General features: G+C 32.9%; 1 protein-coding gene across 1 annotated transcript in view; it reads right to left on the bottom strand.

Annotated features, from left to right (window-relative positions):
* The window catches only part of LOC129235267 (DNA excision repair protein ERCC-6-like), a 206,350-nt gene that overhangs the window by 180,006 nt on the left and 2,574 nt on the right, over positions 1 to 23,770 (bottom strand). Inside the window, exons 2-3 of the mRNA XM_054868983.1 lie at positions 20,222 to 20,419; positions 4,744 to 4,947 (exon numbers count right to left, since the gene is read on the bottom strand). Coding sequence (XP_054724958.1) covers positions 4,744 to 4,947; positions 20,222 to 20,401 — 384 coding nt within the window. The 5' untranslated portion in view covers positions 20,402 to 20,419. The remainder of the gene's footprint in view (positions 1 to 4,743; positions 4,948 to 20,221; positions 20,420 to 23,770) is intronic.

Here is a 23,770-nt window from a genome sequence, read left to right as displayed (position 1 = left end):
AAGAACACCCTTCAATTAATAGTCAACTTATCTGAATAATAACTGTATCCTGCATACAGAAGTCGAAATGCAAGTAGCATTCCCGTCGTATTTATTTTATTTCCTTACGTGTGTTATCTGTTGTATGTTATGAGTACATGTAATGCGTAATACAGTGTGACGCAAAAGTTTAGACAATGAGCAAATTCACAAATTTCGAAATCTATTTATTCAGTTTTTCCTAAGACTACTTTAGTCTAAGGTGCTATGCATACTATATAATATTTATCGCAATGAAAAGTTGACATGTGCATTTTATAAGTTTTCACGTTGTAACAAAAAATTAACATTGTCTCAAAAGTTGACACAAATGAAATAAAAAAAAAAGTTTTAAAATCTGCTCGTGCATTCATTCTTCTTTATTAGTTCATAAATATGAGTTTCCATCGAAGAAACTAAATCTTGCATGGTTTGGGACTCAATTTCGTACCATACTTCCTCAATAGATCTCTTAAGTTCCGATTCAGAAGTGTATTGTCTATCATTGCTGAAAACTTTGCGACATATGATGCCCCAAAGATTCTCTTTAGGGTTGAGGTCTGGGCTACACGCTGGCCAATTGAGAACTTTTATATCATTTGAATTTAACCAAGATTTTGTGTTTCCTGCAGTGTGAATTGAAGCATTGTCTTGCTGAAATTCCCACTGAGGCCCCCTATAAGCTCAGCAAATGGTAGGAGATTATCCTCTAGCGTCTTAGTGTAATGCTGTGATATTTGGCGACTACTGGTAAAGGTCAAAGTTACTTGTCCATTGTAGCAAAACGCTGCCGAAACCATCACAGAGCCACCACCTTGTCGGCGACTAAAAAAACATCTGGGTTCCTTCCGTAAGTCATGCTAGTACGATGTCCAGCCATCTCGACCATCCAGATTCCACTTTTTTTCGTCACTAAATATTACTGATATCCATTTCGATCCATATGACATATGATTTCGAGCGCACAACATTCGTTGTGATTTATGATGAGGCTTTAGAGCTGGTTTCTTTTCCATTTTGCAGTGAACCATTGTCCCTGTTTCCAAAATTCGTCTACAAATCGTATCCTTTGATACTGAAAGCTCCAAGGAGCTTTGAACTTCACGAACAGTCATTTGTTGGGTACTTGCTAGTCTTTGGATCTGACAATCATCCCGTTTATTCGTCACACGTGGCCTCCCAGATCTGCATTTTGCTTTATAACTGCAGTGATTTGATATAACTCGATAAATAGATTTCTTTGATCTATTAATAATAGCCGAAATTTCAGAAACAAGCTTACCTTCAGCTTTCAACTGCCAAATCTTAGTTACCTCATGCACTTTAATCTACTCAACTCGCGACATCTCGACTACCAACTGTTATCGTTGGCAGACCTTAAGTACAAGAGGTCTGTGATGTCATCTCTTTTAAATTCACACAAACTCGTAATAGTGTCTCAACTTTTGCAACAAGCAAATTTCTTTTTGTTCGATTCGATTCGATCTCGAGTCACAACTGACTACAACTGTATTTATGTCGAGGACTGCATACTAAGTGCCTTGCCTCCATTATTTTTTATACCGATAGATGGCAGCACCATCACCGGATCGAATAGTTAATGAGAATTTAGAACTAGACCAGGAGCTAATAGCTACCTGGTGTTAGCACCCCCAGAGGTATCGTTTCACTTGGAGGACATTCAGACCACAAGCATATTTAATGTCGCCCAGTCCCCTTTAATGACGACGGTGGATCTTCGACCATCGAGGTTCGAACTCAGGACCCTCCGGCCCCGAATCCGACACTCTACTGATTGGGCTACCACGGCCCATTTCTATTTGTAAAGCATATCAAAAAATTGTATTCTGGTTATAGTATTTCAAAAGAATTTTTGAATATGATTGCAGACTTTTGTATTTCTACTATCGCAATTCTAAATTCTACAGCTGAAGAACGTCATTGTCTAAACTTTTGCATCGCAGTGTATTAATCTAAATTAGCTATAATATTGGACAGCCCGAGCGGCAGACTTAGATAAAATGAAAAGCTTTCTGCGAACACAAATTCTAAATGGAAAATTTTCTGCAAATAATTATTTTGCCTAACTCACCCTTCAATAAAAAATTAAATTCATATTCAAATATGAAGGACAAAAAAAAAGTGCTTTAAATATTTTAATTTTTTTTTACAATAACATATAGTTTGCTTATTTTTCACTAACTGAAGAAAACTGCCAAAACCATTATTTTTTTTTACACGTGTGCTTTAAAAGGCTTTAACAGAAACAAACTCTGGGATTTTTCTTAATTCCTTTAAAAAAAAAATTTTTTTTTTTTTTAAACCAGCATTAGCAGTTGGAAAAAAAAATTTTTGCAGAGCCTAAAATTTTCTGCGAACGCCGTTTGCGCGTTCGTCTATAGTATGCAAGACTGCCGAGCGGGTCCAAAGTTCAGCTGGTTTATAGCCAAAGGCTCTACCGAAAAAACTTATCAATTTAACCGAACAACTAAGTCCAGTGCTTTTAAGCTTTATTTTAAAAAAAAAGAAAGAAAACAAGTTAAGTGGGTTTTTTTCGTCAAAAGCGATGCAAAAAATTGAAAAATTGTATTAAAATGTTGCTTAAAAAAATCTGCACAAGAGCTACAGGCTGCAACGTTTTGCAACAGTAAGTGGCGTTTCCGAAAAATTGATTTTTAGACTGTAAGTCTATTTTTCATCATTAGCCGGCCCGATAAGCTTTAAAATGAGGGAGGAATTTCTTTAAGAAATAAGAAAGATCTCACATACTGACAGAAAATAATCCACAGAAATAATATATAAGATGGTGAAGAGAAGAGTTTTTATTTTTGAAAATTTATACAATTTGTTATTGCAGGCTGCTTGAACCGTTATGGCTTAGATGGCAGCACGTGTTCATCATTTAACCGAACGGTTAAAATATAAAATTACTTGAACTAAGTTCGTTCTTAAGGGTAGTTTTTCGAATGTAGTAAAAATGCGACTCTCTATTTGTTTTTTTGCCGAAAGAAGAAGAAAAAATGATATTTTACCCATCAAGTTGTTAGCAATTTTAATGTTTTTTTTCATATTCTAGTAAACATTTACAGTTTAACTAAATGAAAAGCGTACTTTCAATTTGTGGTAGAATTTTTTTTTTTTGTACTAAGGGTCAAAAACTGTCATTAGAAGAATTTACATTTCAGAAAAAGATTTTTTTTTCTTTTTCAGAATAAAAAATTATTCCAATGTAGTCTGAAATCTTAAACCTGATACTTATTTTCGTTTGCATTATGCTTGAGCTTTCTGACCGGGAGCCAAAGCTTTAAAAACAAAAACAAAAAAATGTTACAATAAAGAATCGCTATAGCTACATGTTGCATCAAGTTTTCGTAACAGCAAAGAGCGTTTCAATTTCATTTGTTTTGTTACATCAATTGTATTATTTATTGTTTTTATGTGCTCAGGTAATGCGTGAAATTTGTCTACCTAATTGATGCAGATCGTCCGGCCCAGGCCCGAACACTCGTTCTGGTTCAATTGAATTCTTTGCGGATCGAGCTATTCAGCTGTGTCGGTCAAAGCGCAAGTTAAACTTATAAATTTAACCGAAAACCTCAGTCCGGTGCTTTAAAACAGGTTTTTTTGACAGAAAAAAATTTTTAGACTGTGGTCTATTTTTGTCAATAGCGTGCACGATATGTTTTAAAATGAGATGTAAATCAAAGAAAATTGAGGAAGATCTCGGTAAGGCACAAAATAGAGGCTACAGAAACAATATATAAGGATGATTAAATCCTGAAAATAAATATTTCATATCCAAACACATAAAAGATCTAAAATCTAATTCTTTGAAAAAATTTTAGTTTTCTAAAGATTCACTTTTCTAAAAAATCTGCTACAAGAAATAATTTTTTCACTATTGAAACTGTTCACAACCAATAAAAATAAAACATTAAATTAGCTTACTTAATAATTTACTTACCAGATATGAGTGATAAAATTTTGGAATGGATAAATTTGGAAAACATTCCAACACTTGTGTAATTTTTACTACTTTCAGACTTTTTAAAATTTTTACCAACAAAAATTTTAAATTTCAATACTTTATCGCTGTCCTAAGCGTCCTTCATTAATTTTTTGGACATATTTTATTTTGTAAAATCTTCATTTAATAAAGACACTGGTGGAAATTAACGATAAGTTTTATGAATCTCTTGAATCAACTTGGTTTCAAATTAATTACAATTTTTGAATGAGAGTGGCAAAATTAGAAGTGTAACTACACAATAAGACATATATAAGATTAGTTTAAAATAGTGCTAAACACAAAATTATTAAGAGAGCTCTATGGTACATCTAAAAATTATACAATTAATTGAAAAAAAGTTTTTTTTTAAATAAGTACGAGGATATACTGCCGTGGAAAGGTAAAAAGCAAATTACTCTTTCATTCTTTTTTTTGTCATCTATTGTACTTACTACTTTATTGTAAAAACTTTGTTTGTTTCTGGTGAAAATAAAAGTAAGAAAAAAAGTCAAATTCCAGCATATCACTAATGTTAGCAAGGAATCCATAGCATGAGTTACTTCAAACGTCTCAAAAACTCATTTCAGTAGATACTGCATTTTACCATTCCATGGCAGTAAAGTGAGCAAATATTACAGTTCCTTTGAGCTCATTATAGGTGTGTATGTGCATGATTAGATTAACAAAATCACAAATTGTAAATGAACACAACTTACTTCCACATTCTGAACATCATGTAAAATATGCTTGTCATCAGTGTATGGTTTAGGAGTTTTAAATGTACCACTAGAATCCCGTTTTTTTACGTCAGACACACTGTCTGCTTTATTTGACTGATTCTTAAGGCTCGATGTATGATTTTCAGTTGGAGAAGTAGTCGATGACAACTTTGATTTACTTAGAAGGTCCTGCAAACATGCCTATAAAAAGCAAATCATAAATAAATTATGTATACACCCAGACATTTAAATCATTAATACACCAAAACTCATTTTCGTGCTTCATGATATTCTCAAAAAGCCTAAATCGAGAATAAAAATAGTTTAAACAAACCTTAACATTATTCTGCCCACATAATACATGTTTTACTGTGTTGTATTTGCTCACATAAAACCATTGTATTAGTTAGGTATAAGAACCAAATCAACCTTTTCATGAAATTTGTAAAATTAATTTCTTTTTTGCAATAAACTTTAACAAAATGGTAACTATTTTGAAAAAATCATTAATATTCATGTTTTATTAAAGTACTAGCTGCATCGTCCGGCTTTGCACAGTCTACCCAGAAAATAAAAGTTATGTCAAGTGAAGCTTGTTCAACAATCAGGCTGTATGAACATCCCCTTCCACTGTAGGTACGCAGATCCAGGCCTACTCTCTAAATTAACACACATTAGCCCAGTCAATGAAGGTAAAAAAATAGGCTTTGTCACAACTAATTTAGGGAAAGCTGAATTTTTTCAGGATGTTACTAGAGACCAAGTATACACTAAAAAAACACAAAGTCTGAGCCCTCCACTCCTCTTGCTTTCCTCCCCAACCCCCTCCGAAACATTGCAAGAGCACTACTCTGATTACACGCTGTTCTTGTCGTAAAGTAGTGGAAAACTTTTTTTATGCAGGATGTTAGTGCTCAAAGCATACACTAAAAAAAACACAAAGTCCTGACCCCCCGCCTTCTCTTGCTTCCTCCCCCACACCTTCCGAAACCTTACAAGAGCAGTGCTCTGATAACCCTCTCTCTAACCCTTTTCGTGTTACAAATAATAAGTGGAAAGCTGTTTTTTTGCAGGATGTTAGTACTTAAACTATACATTAAAAATACACAAAGTCCCGACCCCCACCCCTCTTGCTTCTCTCACCCCCCCCCCCCCCCAACCCTTCCGAAACATTGCAAGAGCAGTACTATGATTATACGCTTACAGCTCAAAGACTAATGATGTTACTGGAGAGTTCTTTTTTTTATTTCATTCCTAACAATATTGTAAACCAGTGGTGCCCAACTTAAAGCACGCGGGACACATCCGGCCCGCGAAGCTGATCCCGTGTGGCCCGTTGTTTTAAAATGTTACAACTAGAAGAGTGAGATTAATGACAATGTTACAAATTAGGAGTCAAATATTAAAAAATAGGTTTCTAGAAAACAGGTTGCATTTAACCCATTTTCGGCCAAAGGTGCGTTTACGCACCATTTCAGTAAAGAATTTTTAATTAATGCTGTTTCATATATTTTTTACAAATTTAATTTTTATGCTATTTTAAAAGGTTTTGAAGGCATCTATAAAATAATAGTAATTCATTTGGAGCAAGCACTTTCTTTAGAGAAAATTTCAAAATATGCTTGTTTTTTACCTTGAAACGAAGACTGTCAAATTCGACTTTTTGAAATTGTATAATTAATCCACTTGAGATTAATCACACGTTCTTATAATGGGTTAAAGTTGTAAATTCTATAGATAAAATAAAAATAATGTCATAAAAAATCTTATAAATCGTTATTCAAATTTAATGAACCGTCAATGCACCATTGGCCGAATGCGTGAACAATAAGCAAAAATTGAAAACCTAGTTTTTATGCATGGAATTGTACGTTTTTTTTTTCTTTTTCTTTTTTTTCAAGTTGTTATTTTATTTAAATTTGTCTAATAGATGTGTCCTAATAGATTTCTCTTTTTTTTTTTTTCAAAAAAATATGCTAATGACAATAATAGTCGCAATTTCCAATTTTCCGCAACCGACTTGAAAATATTTTTAGGCATACTAATTCTTTCTGGATACCATTCCCTTCCCCAAGTAGATATGTACTGGTCTTTAGATGAGGATAAAGGACTGCCAATAATTCGGAAAAGCATGAGTCGAATCAGATTTAAAAACATAAAACAAAATATCCATTTATTCGATAACTCTTGCCTTGATGAAACAGACAAGTTTACTAAATTACGCCCATTTTTCCTGTATATATAAAAAAATGTATCTACAATTTGGAATCTTTTCTCAAAATTTGGCAATTGACAAAGAGATGGTGCCTTATTTTGGAAGGCATTCATCAAAAATTTTCATAAAGGGAAAGCCAGTAAGGTTTGGATTCAAACTTTGGTGTTTGTGCTCATCAGACGAATACCTTTTTCAATTCATTCCATATATAGGTGCTGAGACTAGCAGTAATCAACAAAAAAATGCCATTAGGAACAAGTGTTGTTATGAAATTACTTAACGTTGTTCCAAAACCTGAAATGCACAAAATATATTTTGATAACTTTTTCTTCCTACAGTTTATTCGAAATTTTGAAAGAAAAGGTTTTTTTTTTCGCATCTGGAACAGCTCGCGAAAATCGCATTGCTGAATGTGTATTGAATGACTCCAAAAATATGGAAAAAAAAAAACCTTGGGGTTCCTATGATTTTGCATTCAACAAGGATGCGAAGACATTGGCTATCAAATAGGAGGACATTGCTGTAGCAACGATTGTTACCAATAATGGGACCGTTTTGCCAATTGTAAATGCCAAACGTATAGCCGCAAAGAACGAAAGGAAATTTCTATTACACAACCGAAGTTTATTTTGGACTACAATAAGTATATGGGAGGCGTTGACCTGCATGACAATCCTATAGCAAATTACCAGATCAGAATTCAAAGCAAAAAATGGTGGTGGCCATTATTTACAAATATTATTGATAGTGTGATAGTGAATTCATGGAAGCTACATAGAATTGCTAATAACACAAAAATGCTGCTTACCGACTTTAGGTCATACATAGCGATTGCCTTATTAAAAGCTGAATTCAAGGACAATCTATTTGGTGAAAATACGGTACAAATAACACATCCAAACAAGGGTTGTCCATCATCAAAAAGAAATACAGACTGATAGAATTGCTTATACCATAAATGAACACGAAAAAACCCGCAGAATAAAGCATATGAACCAGTTCATGTTGTACGATGATGATTTCTGGTATTATGAGCATTATAAATCTCTCATCACTTGCATCACTATTTTCATCTCTTTCAATTTCATCAATAATAGCTGAATTAAAACTTGTATTGAAGTTGCTTGTTTCCTTGGCTATTTTTTCACAAAATGCTGCTTTTGATATTTCACACATTTCCTAGTACTTAATGTTTTGGTGTAATATTTTATCGTGTGAGCCAAAGGTTCCTAGAAGATCACTTTTCATAGACTGAAGAAGAGCTAAATCTTCTGGATTTTTTATAAGGCATTCTACATTTTTAGGCCATAATGAAAATGTTTTAGCTGATTCTTCTTCTATTTTCTTTACTTCATTAATGGAATTTGTTGTGTTTCTTCTTTGAAGAGGAATTGCTTTTGATTTTGTGTTGTCTTCATGAAGTTTTAGTATTTTCTCGCAGGATTTACGTTCAGTAAACATTGGAATGTTTGCTTTTGCATAGAAATCAGGTATTTTTGACAAGACTAGTTTTGAAGACTCCCATTTAATATGATTCTGATCGCACTTTTCTCAGATACATCAAGCAGCGAAGTACTTGCAAGCTAGTGGGTAAACGTGAGCCCTTAAATTCCGAGTCGTCTTGAGTTATTCCAAGTTCAAATACCATTGAAGATTGTCTGGTTTTGACTTTTACCTTTTGTACAGATGAACAAGGCTTTGTTTGGGGAGAAAATGTCACTGATTCAACAACAGCTGATTTATTCATGTTTACTGAAAGATTTCAAAATATGTTACTTTCAAAAATTCATGGATCTTATGAATTAAAACAGAATAGATCAACTTATTTAAGTGGTTTACAACACATATGCATAGAATAACAAGAAGAAAACGTAAAGAACTAGCATTAGCAGTTGAATGATAGAAGAAAATGGTAGAAAGTTGAAAACAAATAGTGAACCTAAACTTACAATTACAAAAGATGTTATAGAAAGCTATTGAAAAAATGGTAACAGTTGAAGTTAACACCGGTACAATGTAAAGTAAGTAATTTAAAAATTATTTCCCAGTATTGCACTTTGAGTCACTTTTGATGTTATAATTGTTCATTTACCTTAAAAAAGAAACTTCTTGCTTGAGGTGGGATACCTAAATCAATTTTGATTTTCATAAAAATTCACAGGAATACTATCTAGTGGTATGAGAACATTTTTAAATTAGGGACAAAACAATTTTAGACTAGTTGGGCAAATGATGCACCCTAATATATATATATATATATATATATATATATATATATATATATATATATATAATTGGATTAATCAAATGTGATCCCTTTCCATTTTGAGTATAGGAGGAACACAAAATATGAAAATTTAAAAAAAAACAATTATCTGGGAAAAAGATAGATACTGGCTGATGACAGTATTACCATAGTGAACTTTCTTGTTCGCAGTCTCCTTCCTTCCTTTTTTTTCACACAGTTATAATGACTGATAAATTGATATTGTAAAAAAAAAAAAAACTTTATCTAAAATGAAACATTAAAAGAGTTCGAAAAAACCATTGTGAATTAAGATAGTAGATCCATGGCCGCGCCGTCCTTACGTGTGAGGTCGTGAGGCTCACGACGACGCCAGAGTCAAAAAGGCGCCTTTCACTACCAATCAAAAATGTTCCAAATGGGGGGAATCTCTCCAACCAAAGAAGGAAAAAGAACTTTTCATTATATTCAGGACTCGCTCAGCCCAAAGTGATGCCCAGGCCCTGGCAAAATTTGGTGCCCCCTCTCACAGGAATATCTGCAATATTTTTGTGTGGAAGTTTTCAAAAACGGAAAGAAATAAAGAAATTTACCCCCATTTTGGTGCTCCTAAAATTGTGGTGCCCAGGTCCATGGACCTACCGGACCGTGAGTTCATCAGGCCCTGATTATATCTTATGGTGGCGGTGCAATTACACTGCTCACTGAAACAAGCAATCCTCTCGCTGCCTATCTAAAATGAAAAAATATTGCCTTGTTGTGTGTCTAAACATGCTTTTCAAGAGTGCAATCTTTTACACTGAAATCACGTGATGCTAGTTAATGCATACATTATAATTTTTCTTCTTCATGTGGAGGCGTGAATGCTGTTTAGGGTTAATAGTACACGAAGCTGAGCATATGAGACGCGAGAAATTTTCTATTCTTCATTTTGGATCTTGAGGAGACTATGTTGTACTATAATTTGTGCAATATGTCTTTTTGAGATTTTTAATTATTGCTCGCTTAAATTCGACTATTTCATGTTATCATATAAAAATTATTGTAAGTATATTTGCATATATTTTACTTGTGCGTAGTATTGGTATATTGTAGACTACAATTTTGGCTAACTTTTTAGTTTCAAAAAGTAACGACTTGACCATAATTACTTGATTCCTCTTCCCCTCCTTTTTCTTTAACAATTTGTGTGTCAGAAAAAGAGCTTTGGACAATGTATTTGTTTTAGATATCATATTCAATGCCTTCCGTATTTTAGAATTGTTAATATTTGAAATATTTTCTTTTTCCTAAGCGCATTAGCATATCAGAGGAGCTACTGAACTCGAAATAAGTTCGAGATATGAAGTGAAACTGTAATCACACACGTGCACTGTAATCCAAAATTAAATACACATTTTTACATTTTTTTCAAAATAAATTAAATACCAAACGTATTTTTTTCTACGTCATATTGGTCTACAAAACGTCAATCCAGCTGTTAACTATATTTTCGCCGAATGACACTGCATAAAGGCGCTCAAAAGACATTTGCACAACGGCGCTGATCAAGCTTGGCGCGGGCTTGAGTAGAGCTCTTTGATCTTGGTTATACGCAAATGATTAAGACAAAAGTTCAAGCAACGACAATTCTTGAAATATGTATATGAATCTTCGAACGAGAAGACTCACATTTTTTCCCATTATAAGATGCAGTAATTTACACAGATTCTTTAAACAAAATAACTTCTACATTCAAACGGTGTACTTCTATTAAAACAGCATTGAAAAATATATCACCTAAATAATTTCAAAAACTTATCGAAGAACTTGAATACAGAAAAAAAAAAGTGTTTTCTTTTTAGAATGGATGTCGAGTCACATAGATACAAGACCGACACACAAAACGACAAAGAATGGTTATCAGCAGGGATCCAGTTTATTGCCTGCCAAGAGGCAGAGGGGAAAAGCGGAGAAGCAGCCAAAGACCCTGGGGGAAAAGAGAAAGTGGTCCATCAAAGTGGTGTGCGTGGGGAAATGGGTGTGGTCTGGTGGAAGGCGCGTTTTTCGCAGTTTTTCAGAATTTTTCGAAAATAAGGCTTTACTCCGTGGAGAATATCAATCGAACAAATTGTCTCAGAAACAAACTCAAAATATGTTTCTAAAGAGAAATGTTCAATCTCTTGTGCTCCTTTTTCCGTTTTTCTATATCATTTTTCAAACGTGTGAAAATAGTCGTTTAAAGTTTTAAAATGTTATTAAAAAAATTTCCAAATAACTACAGAAAAAATAATAAAGCGCATCTCTAGTTCTGTGTCATAGCCATCGTTTAAAACAAACCTCATGAAAATATTCCAGTAATTTCTCGTGTTATGCTTTGAATAGGTAGCAGATTTTCCTGTAGAGAAAGCATTAGCGTCGAAAACCAAGATGGACGGTATAGAAGAGCCTTAATGGATGCATTTTAAACCCAATTTTAAGAAAATATTACCACATTTTATAAAATTTCCATGCTTGGTCTGAAATGGGTTAACAAAATAAGCTTCAAGTAATGATAACAACATGTATTGATTTGCAATTTTCTTTCCATTTCTGTACTTTCCCATTTCAATTAGAAAAGAGTAAAATATTTTGAAATTTTATATGTGCTCCAGCCCGCGAGAACGATTTTAGTATGACCTGCGGCCCTCGGGAAGATGTTGAGTAGGGTGGTCCAAAAAAGGCCCTTTTTAAAAAATTCCTGATTTTTATTGGTCCTACCCCCTCATTTGGTTCCATCTGATTAAAAAAAAATTGTTGTGAAGTTTGAGCTCATAATTTTAACATTTAGAGGTAGCTCAACAGCCTTAAAATTCTGCGTTTTACCATTTTATGCCATAAATGCAGATAGAAATAAAATTGACGCTAGGAAAAGTATATAATTTATTTAATTAAAATTGCCAGCATTTTGTAAGTTAAAAATAGTTACATAGTAATAATATTTCAACAGTTATGTATAACACTTCACCACATTATTTTTTTCGTTTAGTTCATTCCTCGCCTTCACCATCTGTCTTTTAATGCAGTGTGGCACTTTATTGGCAAAAAGGGCTAATGCCATGAGTTCTTTTGACAAATACCACAGGTGATTGGTAAATTTCTGCTTTGCAGTTTTGCTTATGTTTTCATCAATCTTTTTATACTTCAATAAAGATTTCATTAAAATCGTTATACGGTGCATTTTTAGGCATAGAAGCAGTCATCCAAGCCTTTAAATAAACACGTACAACAAATATGCACATTTTTTGCAATCCCTTTTCTTCCATTGACGTAATGGTAAATTGACAGTTAAACATCCATATTTTGAAACAATACAAAATTTTGGACAGCCATCTAGCATGATGCATAGCCCCAGGTGCTACAAATTTGATACCATGTGGAGGAGCTTTACCGAGAAATATTAAGCAAAGTTCAAGACATTCTCGATAATCATCTCTCGCTTGCATGTCATGCAGTAATCTTTCAGCAAATACTATTGTATCATCCTTTACATCTGTCACTTGTGCTAAAATGTCCTTATTGTTGATGCCTATGATGTATTTGTCTTTGTCTATGAATTCTCAGTAGGCCTGGATTCGTTTGAAAAGAGGTACATCTGGTGCGGAAGAAAAACCCAAACATTTATTAAATACCGCACCAATAATTAATTCCATAATGTGATGTCGACATGGAAAATATAGTAACCTTTTCTTTAGTTTTTACTCTTGTAAAACACAGGTACCCTTGCTTTCCCCGGTGTTGACACTCGTTGTGTCAAAGCACATTTCAGAAACTTCGTCAGTTAGGCCCCAGTCCTGCAAAGCTCACCCTCTTTATTTTTTTGTGTCATTGTACTTCTGTTTTTTTTTTTTTTTTTTCCAATAACTTCCATTGTTAATAAAGTTTTTCTAACTTGGGCTGACAGTTTTGGGGTCTTTGTACGGGCATTCTGGCTTTCTGCCGAAATTTTATTATTTCTTCTATTGTATTTTTTGAAGATTCTCTTCTGATTTCTTTAATTCAATATAGTTATGAAGAAAGGTACCCAATGCCATTCGAATTGAAGGTAGTTTACTACCTGTCAGCTCACTTATGGTTGAACTAAGAAGATAAGCCTCTGATTTTGATCTAATCGATGTATTTGCCATGCTCAGTTATTTTAAAGTAAAGAGACATATGCATTTCAAAAATAAGTGCAAACTGCCATTCCAACAGTGGTGAAATCAAGACCAAAACAATTTAGAATACATACATAAGCAACAACAAGTTGAAAATTTATTCGATCACGACTGTTAAAGGAATAGATTTTATGTATTTATTTGTATTTAAAAAAGTATGTTCATAATGGCTATTGTTAAGTCTCTATATAAAATAGCAATTTTATAAAGCTATTGTTTTCTTGTTAATAAAAATAGCAATTGTATTTTACCTTTTGAGGTTGATGGTCGTGTGTCGTACGCGTTCTATTCAGCAATGATGAAAACTTTATCTGCGTTGAGCTACCTCTAAATATTATCGAAATGTTTTCAAATTTTGTCTGATTTATTTTTTAATACATTGGAACAAAATGGGAGGGTAGGACTCAAAAAATTTACACTTTCGAAATTTTGGACCACCCTAATGTTGGGGATCACTCTTATAAAAAAATTAATATTATATACACTTTTTGTGTGGATAGCTCAGTTTCACCATTTTAATAACATAATCATTTATAGAAAACTCACTACAAAAAGTAACTTCAACAAATTACAGCTTTTTAACTATAAGTCTTGGGAAAAAATGTTTGGACAAAATTTATAGGTAATAATATAATGATAGTCATTTAGTTGAAATGAAGCAACAATATAATGACGTTCACTTTAAGTTTTACCACCATAATGCAATTTTTTGTCACAAAAGTTTATAGTTCATCTGTGTTGCCGATAGTAGTTTAGAAAATAATGTCAATGTTCGGCTAACTATTTAAGTCTTGCATTAAATAAATCAGGAATAGTATATTTTAACTGATTATTTCCTTGCAGCGGATATTATTAATGTTTAATATTACTTTTGGTTATTATTCTTTAGTCTTTTATAAGGGGTCATCTTCTAATATTTCGTTGGTTAGGTCCGAATATATTGTCTACAGTTCATTCCACTACAGTGTCCACACATTGACGTACAATCGAACCAAGCTTTACGACAGGTACAGTTTGTAACTCATGTTTCACGATCGCAAGATATTGGCTGGAGAAGTTCCCTTAGAGCAGAGGTAATCGCCATGAGCTCAGGAATCAGTCTGCTGCTTGAAGTATATTGACAACCCGACTTTTCTGGGGGAAGTTTAAAACCTAATCAAGTTTGAATCTAGTTGTAAACCTTAAAAAGATGTTGACGAGCGGCGTCTGAAGTTGGTGGAAGTTTTGCTAAATAAAAATATAGGGACATTTTTGCTATTACTTGCTTATACACAAACTTTTATTCAAACTTCTTGGTTAAATTGTAAACTTCCACCAGAAGAATGGTGTTGGCAATATACTTCAAGCAACTGACTGATAGCTAAGCCCATGACAATTACCCCTGCTCCAAATGAACTTCTACTAATAATCTTCCAACTGTAAAACATTGTGTGTTACTAACTGTAGCTGTCGTAAAGCTGGGTTCAATTGCACGTCTATTTGTGGACACTGTAGTGGAATGCACTGTAACAATATTTTTGGACCAAACATTATTCTGTCGACTATCAGCGACATAAACGGACTATAAACTTTTGTAACAAAATACTGCATTTTCGTTGAAAAAATTTAAAGTGAACATAATTACATTGATGCTCCATTTCAACTAAATGACTATTACAGATCATCATTATATTATTATCTATAAGTTTTGTTCAAACATTTCTTTACAAGACGTAATGATGAAAAGCTGTTGTTTGTTGAATTTATTTTTTGTCTTTTTTTTTTTTTTTTTTTGTCGTGAGTTTTCTGTAGGTGATTAAGTTAGTAAAAAGGTGAAACTGAGTTATCTACATAAAAAGTGTATGTAACATAATTTGTTTATAACAGTGGTTCCCAATCTTTTTCTTCCCAAAAGGGCCGCAGATCAAACTAAAATCATTCTCGCGGGCTGGAGCACAAATAAAATTTCAAAATGTTTTACTCTTTTCTAAATGACGTGGGAAAATACAAAAAACGAAGGAAAATTGCAAACAAATTTTTCTTATCATTACTTGATGCTTCTTTTGCTAAATACAACCTGTGTTTCATAAACAATTTCTAAATATTTGACTACAAATTTGGAACATTGTCATGAATCGTGGTCTTCGAGTTGTAACATTTCTCAAAACAGCAGGCCACGTGGATCAACTTCGCGGGCCGAATGTGGCCCGCAGGCCGTAGGTTGGGCACTGGTGTCTCATATTGTTAGGAGTGAAATAAAAACAAGGAACTCCTCGCTAACATCATTAATTTTTGAGCTGTAAGCGTATAATCATAGTACTGCTCTTGCAATGTTTCGAGGAGGGTGGGCAGAAAAGCAAGAGGGGTGGGAGTCGGAACTTCATGCTTCTTTACTGTATAGTGTATACTTTATGTGCTAACATCCTGCAAAAATTCAGCTTTCCCTAAATTAGTTGCAACACAAAACCTTTATTGACTGGGCTACATTGCAAGAACCCCTATTCGTTGAAAACAGATTGCTATTCTAGTCCCATTTTTGGTACCAATATTCTTTCATATTGACCTTTTCTCAGAACTTTACGCAGCGGTTTCATGGTCAGTCAATGTCAATCCTTTTCTGGAAAGCTCTTTTAAAGGATTACATCTTTAATCCAGGAGAGTCAGCCACCACTATGCGCTGATAGTGCAATTCTAAAAGTCAAGAAAAGGGACAGAATAAATGTATCTAGGGGAGTCATCTAAAGAAAGAAGGCATCATGACATGTTTTTCAAACAAGTGTGAACAAGACTTAATCTGACAGACTAACTTCTATCTCTTTCACTTTTCAAAAATTATGGATTTATTCCTCATGAGGTATTCAAATAATATTAGTGATTTTATTCATATACTAGAGTTACTTACTTATTAGTGAAAGAAAATTCATTTACTAGAATTAATTTTCATAATGCGAATGGGCAAAATCATCTCAAATGAAACTTTTTCTTAAAAATTCAAATTGGCCGTAAAAACTTGAATGATACCTCATTTTAAAGGTGAAAGCTTGCAGATTTTGAAAATGTGTTGATAATGCTTATACTTGCAACAGATTTTTGGTTTTAAGTTGCTGTTTAGGCATCTATCAATAGGTTAGAAACTGCAGTACACAAGAGTACAAAGTTAGACTATGTATTTAAAAAGGAAAATATCAAATATAATTTTCCTTTTCACCTGTTTTATTTTTATATTGTTCAAAAGTTCTGAATGATTCAAAAAGGTTTTTTCTTAAATAGATTTAATATGTCCTAAAAATGCTGATGAATATTTTTCTGAATTACTTTGGTACGTCCATTACTAATTTCGGTTTAAAATGATGCTATTAATTTATTTTTTAGCAGAAAATATCCAAATTGTATGCTTACTTTTTGTTTCAGTTCAATTATAATATACTAAAAAAGAACAGTACGACTGCTCATCGGTCGGAGTTGGCTTTGCTCACTGATTGGCTGGATTACAGTAACATGGTGGTTTGGCGACTTTGGCTATAAACAATAGAGTTACGTGATCATTTGCTTACATCTTAAAGCTGCTGTTAATGTATTTTATTGTATTTTTTGTTTATTTGACGAAATATTTCAAATTGAAAAGAAATGCTTTTTGATTTTAAAGAGTTTTTAGTCACTTTAGTTGAAGAATGTGTTTATTTTACATCAGGAGGGAGGGATGAGTGATTTTCGCTCATTCAGAACTGTTTTTACCTTTATCATTTTTTTAAACGATATCCATTTGATTGTTTTATTCTTTTTCATATGGGGGGATGTTGCAGCGGGATTTCCTGTTTGTTCCAGATGGGTAGTTAGTTTTTACACTTATTATCTAAGGAGGCTTTTTATCCTTTGAGTATGGCTAAAAGAACAAACCATCAAGTACGAGAGAAAAAATAGTTAAACAACTGCTCAGTGGGCATTAGATAAATCAAGTTGCAATAAATATACGCATTCTGACACCAAGCAGCTTAAAACATTTTCTTTTTATTTTTTTTTTAACAGAACTTTTCAATTTACATAGTTTGAACAGAACAACGTCTGTCGGGTCCTCTTGTCTCAATCATATTTCTAGTCCGCCAAACGTAAATAATTTTTAAAAGCAAATGGAACAACGTTAAAAGCACAAATGTGCAGGAGTACTACAGACACGTGTTTCTGCATGACAAGGAACATCTTTTTCGTTGCATAAAATGTGAGCTAATGAATTTTAAAAAATCCGACTTTTGTCGGATGTCTTTAAATCCATAAGCTCACATTTTGTGCATTGAAAAAAGCATTTCTTGTAATGTCAAAACACGTGTTCAACATTGTTTTATTTTTTCAGAAATTGTATTTTTATGCTTCAAAAATACATTTAATAATATAAAATTTTCATATTTTCTGTACTTACCTTTTGCCCCATTTATAATAAATAAGTAGTTTCATGAACTTTGGGGCATTAAAATATAAGATTTACTCTATTGAAGCGAAGCATAACAAACTTCATTCTTCTCTAAATTTGAATTTGTCTTTTAAATTTGAAGTGTAAATGATTACAGTATATTATATGTTTGGACTTTTTTATTAATTGTAAAATCTGCTTTGAACAATTTTCAATTTTTTACAACTACTCGGTATTGGTCGAGTAGGCCGAGTACCGAGTAGTTACCGAGTACTCGGTACGTCTCTACTAAAAAATAATTATTATTTGATGAAAATAATTGTGAAAATCAATGGTAACGGACATATCAGTACGTCCATTACCGAAATTAGGCATTTTTAGATATTTCATGTTTCAGATGATTTTAGATTATTTATATATTTAAAAAAAATAAAACTTTTGTTTTTATCAAATCATCCATCATTTAATTTCAAAATTTAAAAAAATAATAATAAAAGAGGATCATACAAAAAATAAATTTAGACAGTTTTTGGTTTGTGATTAAAAAAAAGAAAAAACTAAAAAATGTTGGTTATTTATCTTGGTAATGTTTTTAATATTCATTTAGACATTCTTGCTCTTACAACGATTTTCAATTCAAATTACTGAAAAGCAACTAAAACCATCCCTAATTCATATGTATGGTAAACACGGTAGAAAATTTGTAAAGCAAAGTGCATGTGAACAAAGTTGTTTCACATGTGGATTTCTTAAACTTTAAAAGTCAAAAGAAAAATACAAGTGCTTACTGAGCTAGTTCTCAAAATACTTGATACATTTAAATATGCATGGATCCTATGTGCTAGTTTTCAACTGTTTAGGTTATGGAAAAATTAAGAGTTGATACCTATCTCAGATATGAAGGGTGGATATTTTAAGATGGAGTTTCTTCTCAGTTTAAACAAAATATTTTGATTTTGAATTTCAAATTATTTGAAAAATTAAAACATTCTGAAAATTTCTTGAAACTATTTCGTAACTTTTCTTGAGAAAGGAATGTTAAACAGCACTAAGGGATGGGAAGGGAGGCTAGAAGGTCTAGTTAATACTGCTTCAGAATTGGTATCACTTGCAATGATGACAATCCGAAAATGCATAATTAATATGTTATAATTCCAGACATTGATAAAAATTCAATGTGTAATGACAACAGCTGTACCTATTATCCTAAGCCTACATTACATAAATCTATAAAAGTCTATCAAACCTTTGCACCTGATGAGTCTTCAGGAATAGAGAAAATGAAGGAGTGGAAATTAAACAGAACAGATTGAAGAGGCTGTAAATGATCCTAATACTAAAAAATTAGGTTCATTTTGCCAATGTTAAAATTGCCACTTGATATTCGTAGCTGAACTTAAGAATCTAACATGAGGGAATGTTGAGTATTAAGTGAAAATATTTTTTAAGAAAACTGACAATAGTAAGATATTTATAGATAATGGTTCCTGAATATTATCATTGTATTATACTACATTATTATGACTGGGTTGACACTATGGATCCATTTAATGTTTCAATTATTGACAACCAAGTTCAAAATCATTTTTAAAATACGTCCATTACCAACACAATTTTTTTTTTTATAATAAAAAAAAAAACATTCCTGAAATGTTTTGATTGTTTTGGGGTCATAGTATGCTTTAGACTGAAGAAAAAAAAAATTTTTTTTTACTTGTGAGACGTAGTAAATCAGAGAATTTCGATCAACACTAGTTTCTATTGAAAGTCTTATCCGAAAATAGTACGCCCGTACCATTTACAAAAATATATAGCTCTCAGATTTATTTTATGCATGAGGACAAAAACTTGTACAGGGTGAAAGAAAATGTTAGGCTTGATCTAAAGATGGCAAATTTTTAACCAGCAAATCAATAAATGAGCTAGAAAACATCTTGAAATTTTGTATTTTTCTTGCAAATGTTACGTCCGTTACTTTGATTTTGCCCGAATGTTAAGCCCTAGTAAGTAAGTGATACAGAAATTTGTTAGGAAATGAAATTATGGAATCTCAGTAAGTCAACATGTTTTCATGTTCCCCTAAGTTGTCGAGTTATCAAGATTCCAATATATTTATTTATAGTAAATTTAAAATATGTACTGCTACTGATAGTATGGTGCATATTTAATGAAATGCAATGCAGCTAGTTAATAAGTAAGAGAAACTTTTTCAAAATTCTAATAAAAAGGCTACAGCTAACTTTATAATAATTTTTAAAAAAATAAAAAATAAATATCTCCGTTGTATTTTTACTTTGATCAACAGTTTCTTTAAGTCTGCTAAGTTAAGCAAAGCATCAAAAGCTCAGATTTTCTACATTAAAAAAGATTCCTACTAACCTGAAAACAAAACACATTGATACAGTATGTTTCCTTTTTAACTTTGATTTCGTTGCATTTGTTACAAAGAAACTTACTTTTAGTTTTTCAATTCTCTTTAATATTTTTGGAGTTTCACAAATTTGCTTCGCAAGCTCAAACTTCTGCAGAGATTCTAATAACCTTCCTTCTGCTGCTAACTTTTTACCCTCATTTTGCAGGAAATGAAACTCATCAATTTGTGTGGGCGATAAATTTTCAGCTATAGTTAGAGGCATAGCTGTGTGTTGAAGTAGCTGTAAATCAACAAAATTTTTAATTTGATGGCAAGAAATATCAATCATTATAGAATAAAGTCATTTATCTGTGTCATTCTTAAGCATTTTTGAATTATGCCACTTCACAATAACAGACTTAACATAGTAGTAAATAATTTCGCATTATTATATCAAAACATATCCTCACCTCAGAGCATCAGTAGGATATCTGCCTATTATTCCTGGGATCAGATGTCTTACTGTTGCTATGAGACATCAATGTGTCTGCAATATTTACTAGGACTCGACCGATGTATCGGCCTGGCCGATGCATCGGCGCCGATGGTTCAACAATTTAGCCATCGGCATCGGCGGGCGATGCTAACTTGCAGGAAACATTGGCCCATCGGCCTTAAAAAACATCGGAAAGCCGATGGAATTGGCCGATGTTTTTGAAAAATAAGGACCTTAGTTGTTTTACTTTTTAATACAAAGTAAAGGAAGTTATTGTTTTCATATAAAATTGTTTACTTAAATTTCAGTATGAATTTCTATTTTAGTCACTCCTGAAAGAGTTTTTAATACTGCATTCAGGTACCAAACATGTTAATTACTGCGTTGTTTCTTGCGGCTGGATGTACGTATGTATCTCTCATAAGTCATAACTCAAACAGGGGTGCCCATCCCCCCCAAGCTCAATGGCGCAAAATCCCCCCCAAAAAATTTCACTGCTCTCTTTCTTTTAAATTAGGTGAAACATAACACTTTTAAGAGTCACACATTGTCAGTTAAATTTACATCATTTGCAATCCAATTCAACAAAATAAAGTTGCTTGAGATTTTAAAAAAAAAAAAGTTACAACAGATGCGAAAACAAACTGCTTACATTTACGACAGCAATTAAAAGTGCAAGCAGTAGTTTTTTGTAAAAAATTTAGGATCTTGCGAATAATCGAGGCTAATACTAAAATTAGTTTAGCTACATTTGTAATTTATGTACAAGCCCCAGTTAAAATGAAAACATTCAATTTTTCATAGCCGTCGCCAGTTTAAAAAAATCTAAAGGGAAAGGGTATGAGTTTTAGCTAGCTCTCATCCCCCCTTTTTTTCCCCTTAATATATTTTTTAATACACAGAGAGAGAGGGGGGGGGATTCAGCTTTTGATTAGAGTGGGAATCATCACTCGATGTACGCAATACGACCCCCATAATAAGTATAATATTGACTCAAAAATAATGGTTTCTGGCTTTTCTTCCCCGAAAAATTTACGAATTTGCAGTTTTTGTCGATCTTTGGTAATTTTAGGGAGAGGAGAGGCTTGGTGACCCTCCCGTGGAAATTTTTTGAAACTGAAACTCTAAAAACACAATTGCAAATTGCTTCGATTATGTCAGGAAAAGGGTGGCCAGTGACTGCTTCGGAACTGTTTTGAAATTGTAGTTCTAAAAATGCAGTTTTAGACAACCTTTAGTAATGTTAGAGATATCAAAATCTTCCGTTTCTCTTCCGTGGCAATTTTTCGAAATTCAAACTCCAACAATGCAGTTTTAGACAAAGGTTTGGTAATGTTAGGAAGGGGGATCCGGGGCCCTCCCCCCGGAAGTTTTTTTGAAATTATAGTTCTAAAAAGCTGTTTTAGACGATATTTGGTAATGTTTGGCAAAGGAGAGGCTTGGGGACCCACCCTCCCACGGCAATGCTTCAAAATTGAGACCTCCAAAAACGTATATTTGGATTGTCTTCGGTTATGGTAGGTAAAAAAGGTTCAAAAGATCTTCCTGAAATTTTTTTTAAATTAAAGTGTTAAAAACGCGATTGAAAGCCATTTTTAGGTAGCGATCAGTTTTTCAAAATTGAAGCTCCCTAACCGCAATTTTGCCGACCTTCGTTGATGTTAGGAAGGGGAAAGGGTTTGGAAGTTCTCCCACGCACTTTTTATTGAATTGTCGTTCTGGAACACAACTTTAGGCAGTCTTCAGTAATGTTTGGGAGGGGGGAGGTTCGGGGGAACTCACTTTTGAAATCAAAACACCAATAGCAGATTTAGACGATCTTTGGTAACAATAGGGAGAAGGGGGAGTTCAGAGACTCCCCCCTGGAATTTTTTTGAAATTATAGATTTAAAATCGCAGTTTTAAACGATCTTTAGTAATGTTAGGCAGAGAAGTTCCGTTGCCCTACCGGCAATTCTTTGAAATCGGAACTCCAACATCGTAATTGTAGATTGTCTTCAAGCAAGTTAAGGGGAGAGGTTGGGATTTCTTGAAATTTTAGTGCTAAAGTTGCGATTGTACGCCATCTTTGGAAATGTTACAGACTAGCAGTTTTTCGTAATTGAAGCTGCAAAAAGGCAATTTTAGCCGACTTTGGTGGAAGTGTTCCCCCGGACATACTTCAGAATTTCAGCCCTAAAAACGAAACTTAAAACTATTTTTAATATTGTTTGCGAGAACTGCAGAGATGAAGGAGGGGGAGAGGGGCAGCCTTGGGAAAGTTTCGAACTTGTATCTTTAAAAAGGCAGTTTCAAACAAGCTTTGGTAATGTTTATGTTAGAGGTTGAGGAGTCCTCCGCAGGCAGTTTTTAGAAATTGAAATTCCAGATGATCGGCTAACTTCAATTGCAGATGAATTTCAATAGTAATGCAATTGAAGAAAAAAATTCACAGTTTTGCCGTGATTTTTTTTTTTTTTTTTTTTTGAAATTGATCCTTAAAACAAAATTTAAGACGTTCTTTAATGATGGTGAAAGGTGGAAAGGATTTTCTGAAAGTGTTTTTGAGTTTGAAGCCCTAAATATGCATAACCAACAAAAATCGGTCACACACACATATCACATATAGAGACTGATATTCTCAAAAAATGGTCAAATTTGTTCATCTATTGAGCATACAAATTCGAGAATTTTTATGGATACAAAACATCCTTCTATGTATTAGATATCGAAGAATGTAAAAAAATGATTCATGAAAAATAGTTAACATAAGATTAAACTGCTCCACTTCCATCTGCGGAGTCCAGCATTTTTGAAAGTTTGGTAAAAATCATCTAATGATAAATTCAAAAAACTCACTTTAAAAAGGATACAAGAAATGGAAGTAAAATAAAATGAAAAATTCTTCATGAACTCAAATTTGTTTGCAAAGAAAATCTGTATATTAAAAATCGTTAGTCAGGTGCAAAAAAATGTTATTTTAAAGACTAGTTCTAATTGAATTTTCCCGGTTTTAGTGAATCCATGAAAGGCCGGAGCAAGATGGTCAAAATTCTTACAAAAACAAAAAAGGTTTTAAAAATATTTTATTTCATCCATTTTTTATTTCTTTTTCATCGCTGTCCCACGTATTCATCGTACAGAATTATACTCGTTCCAGAAAAAATCATGTTGATT

Source organism: Uloborus diversus, chromosome 1 (genome assembly GCF_026930045.1).
Source record: "Uloborus diversus isolate 005 chromosome 1, Udiv.v.3.1, whole genome shotgun sequence".
In the NCBI taxonomy this organism is placed as follows: domain Eukaryota; kingdom Metazoa; phylum Arthropoda; class Arachnida; order Araneae; family Uloboridae; genus Uloborus; species Uloborus diversus.
This window is presented reverse-complemented; position numbering and strand designations above follow the sequence as displayed.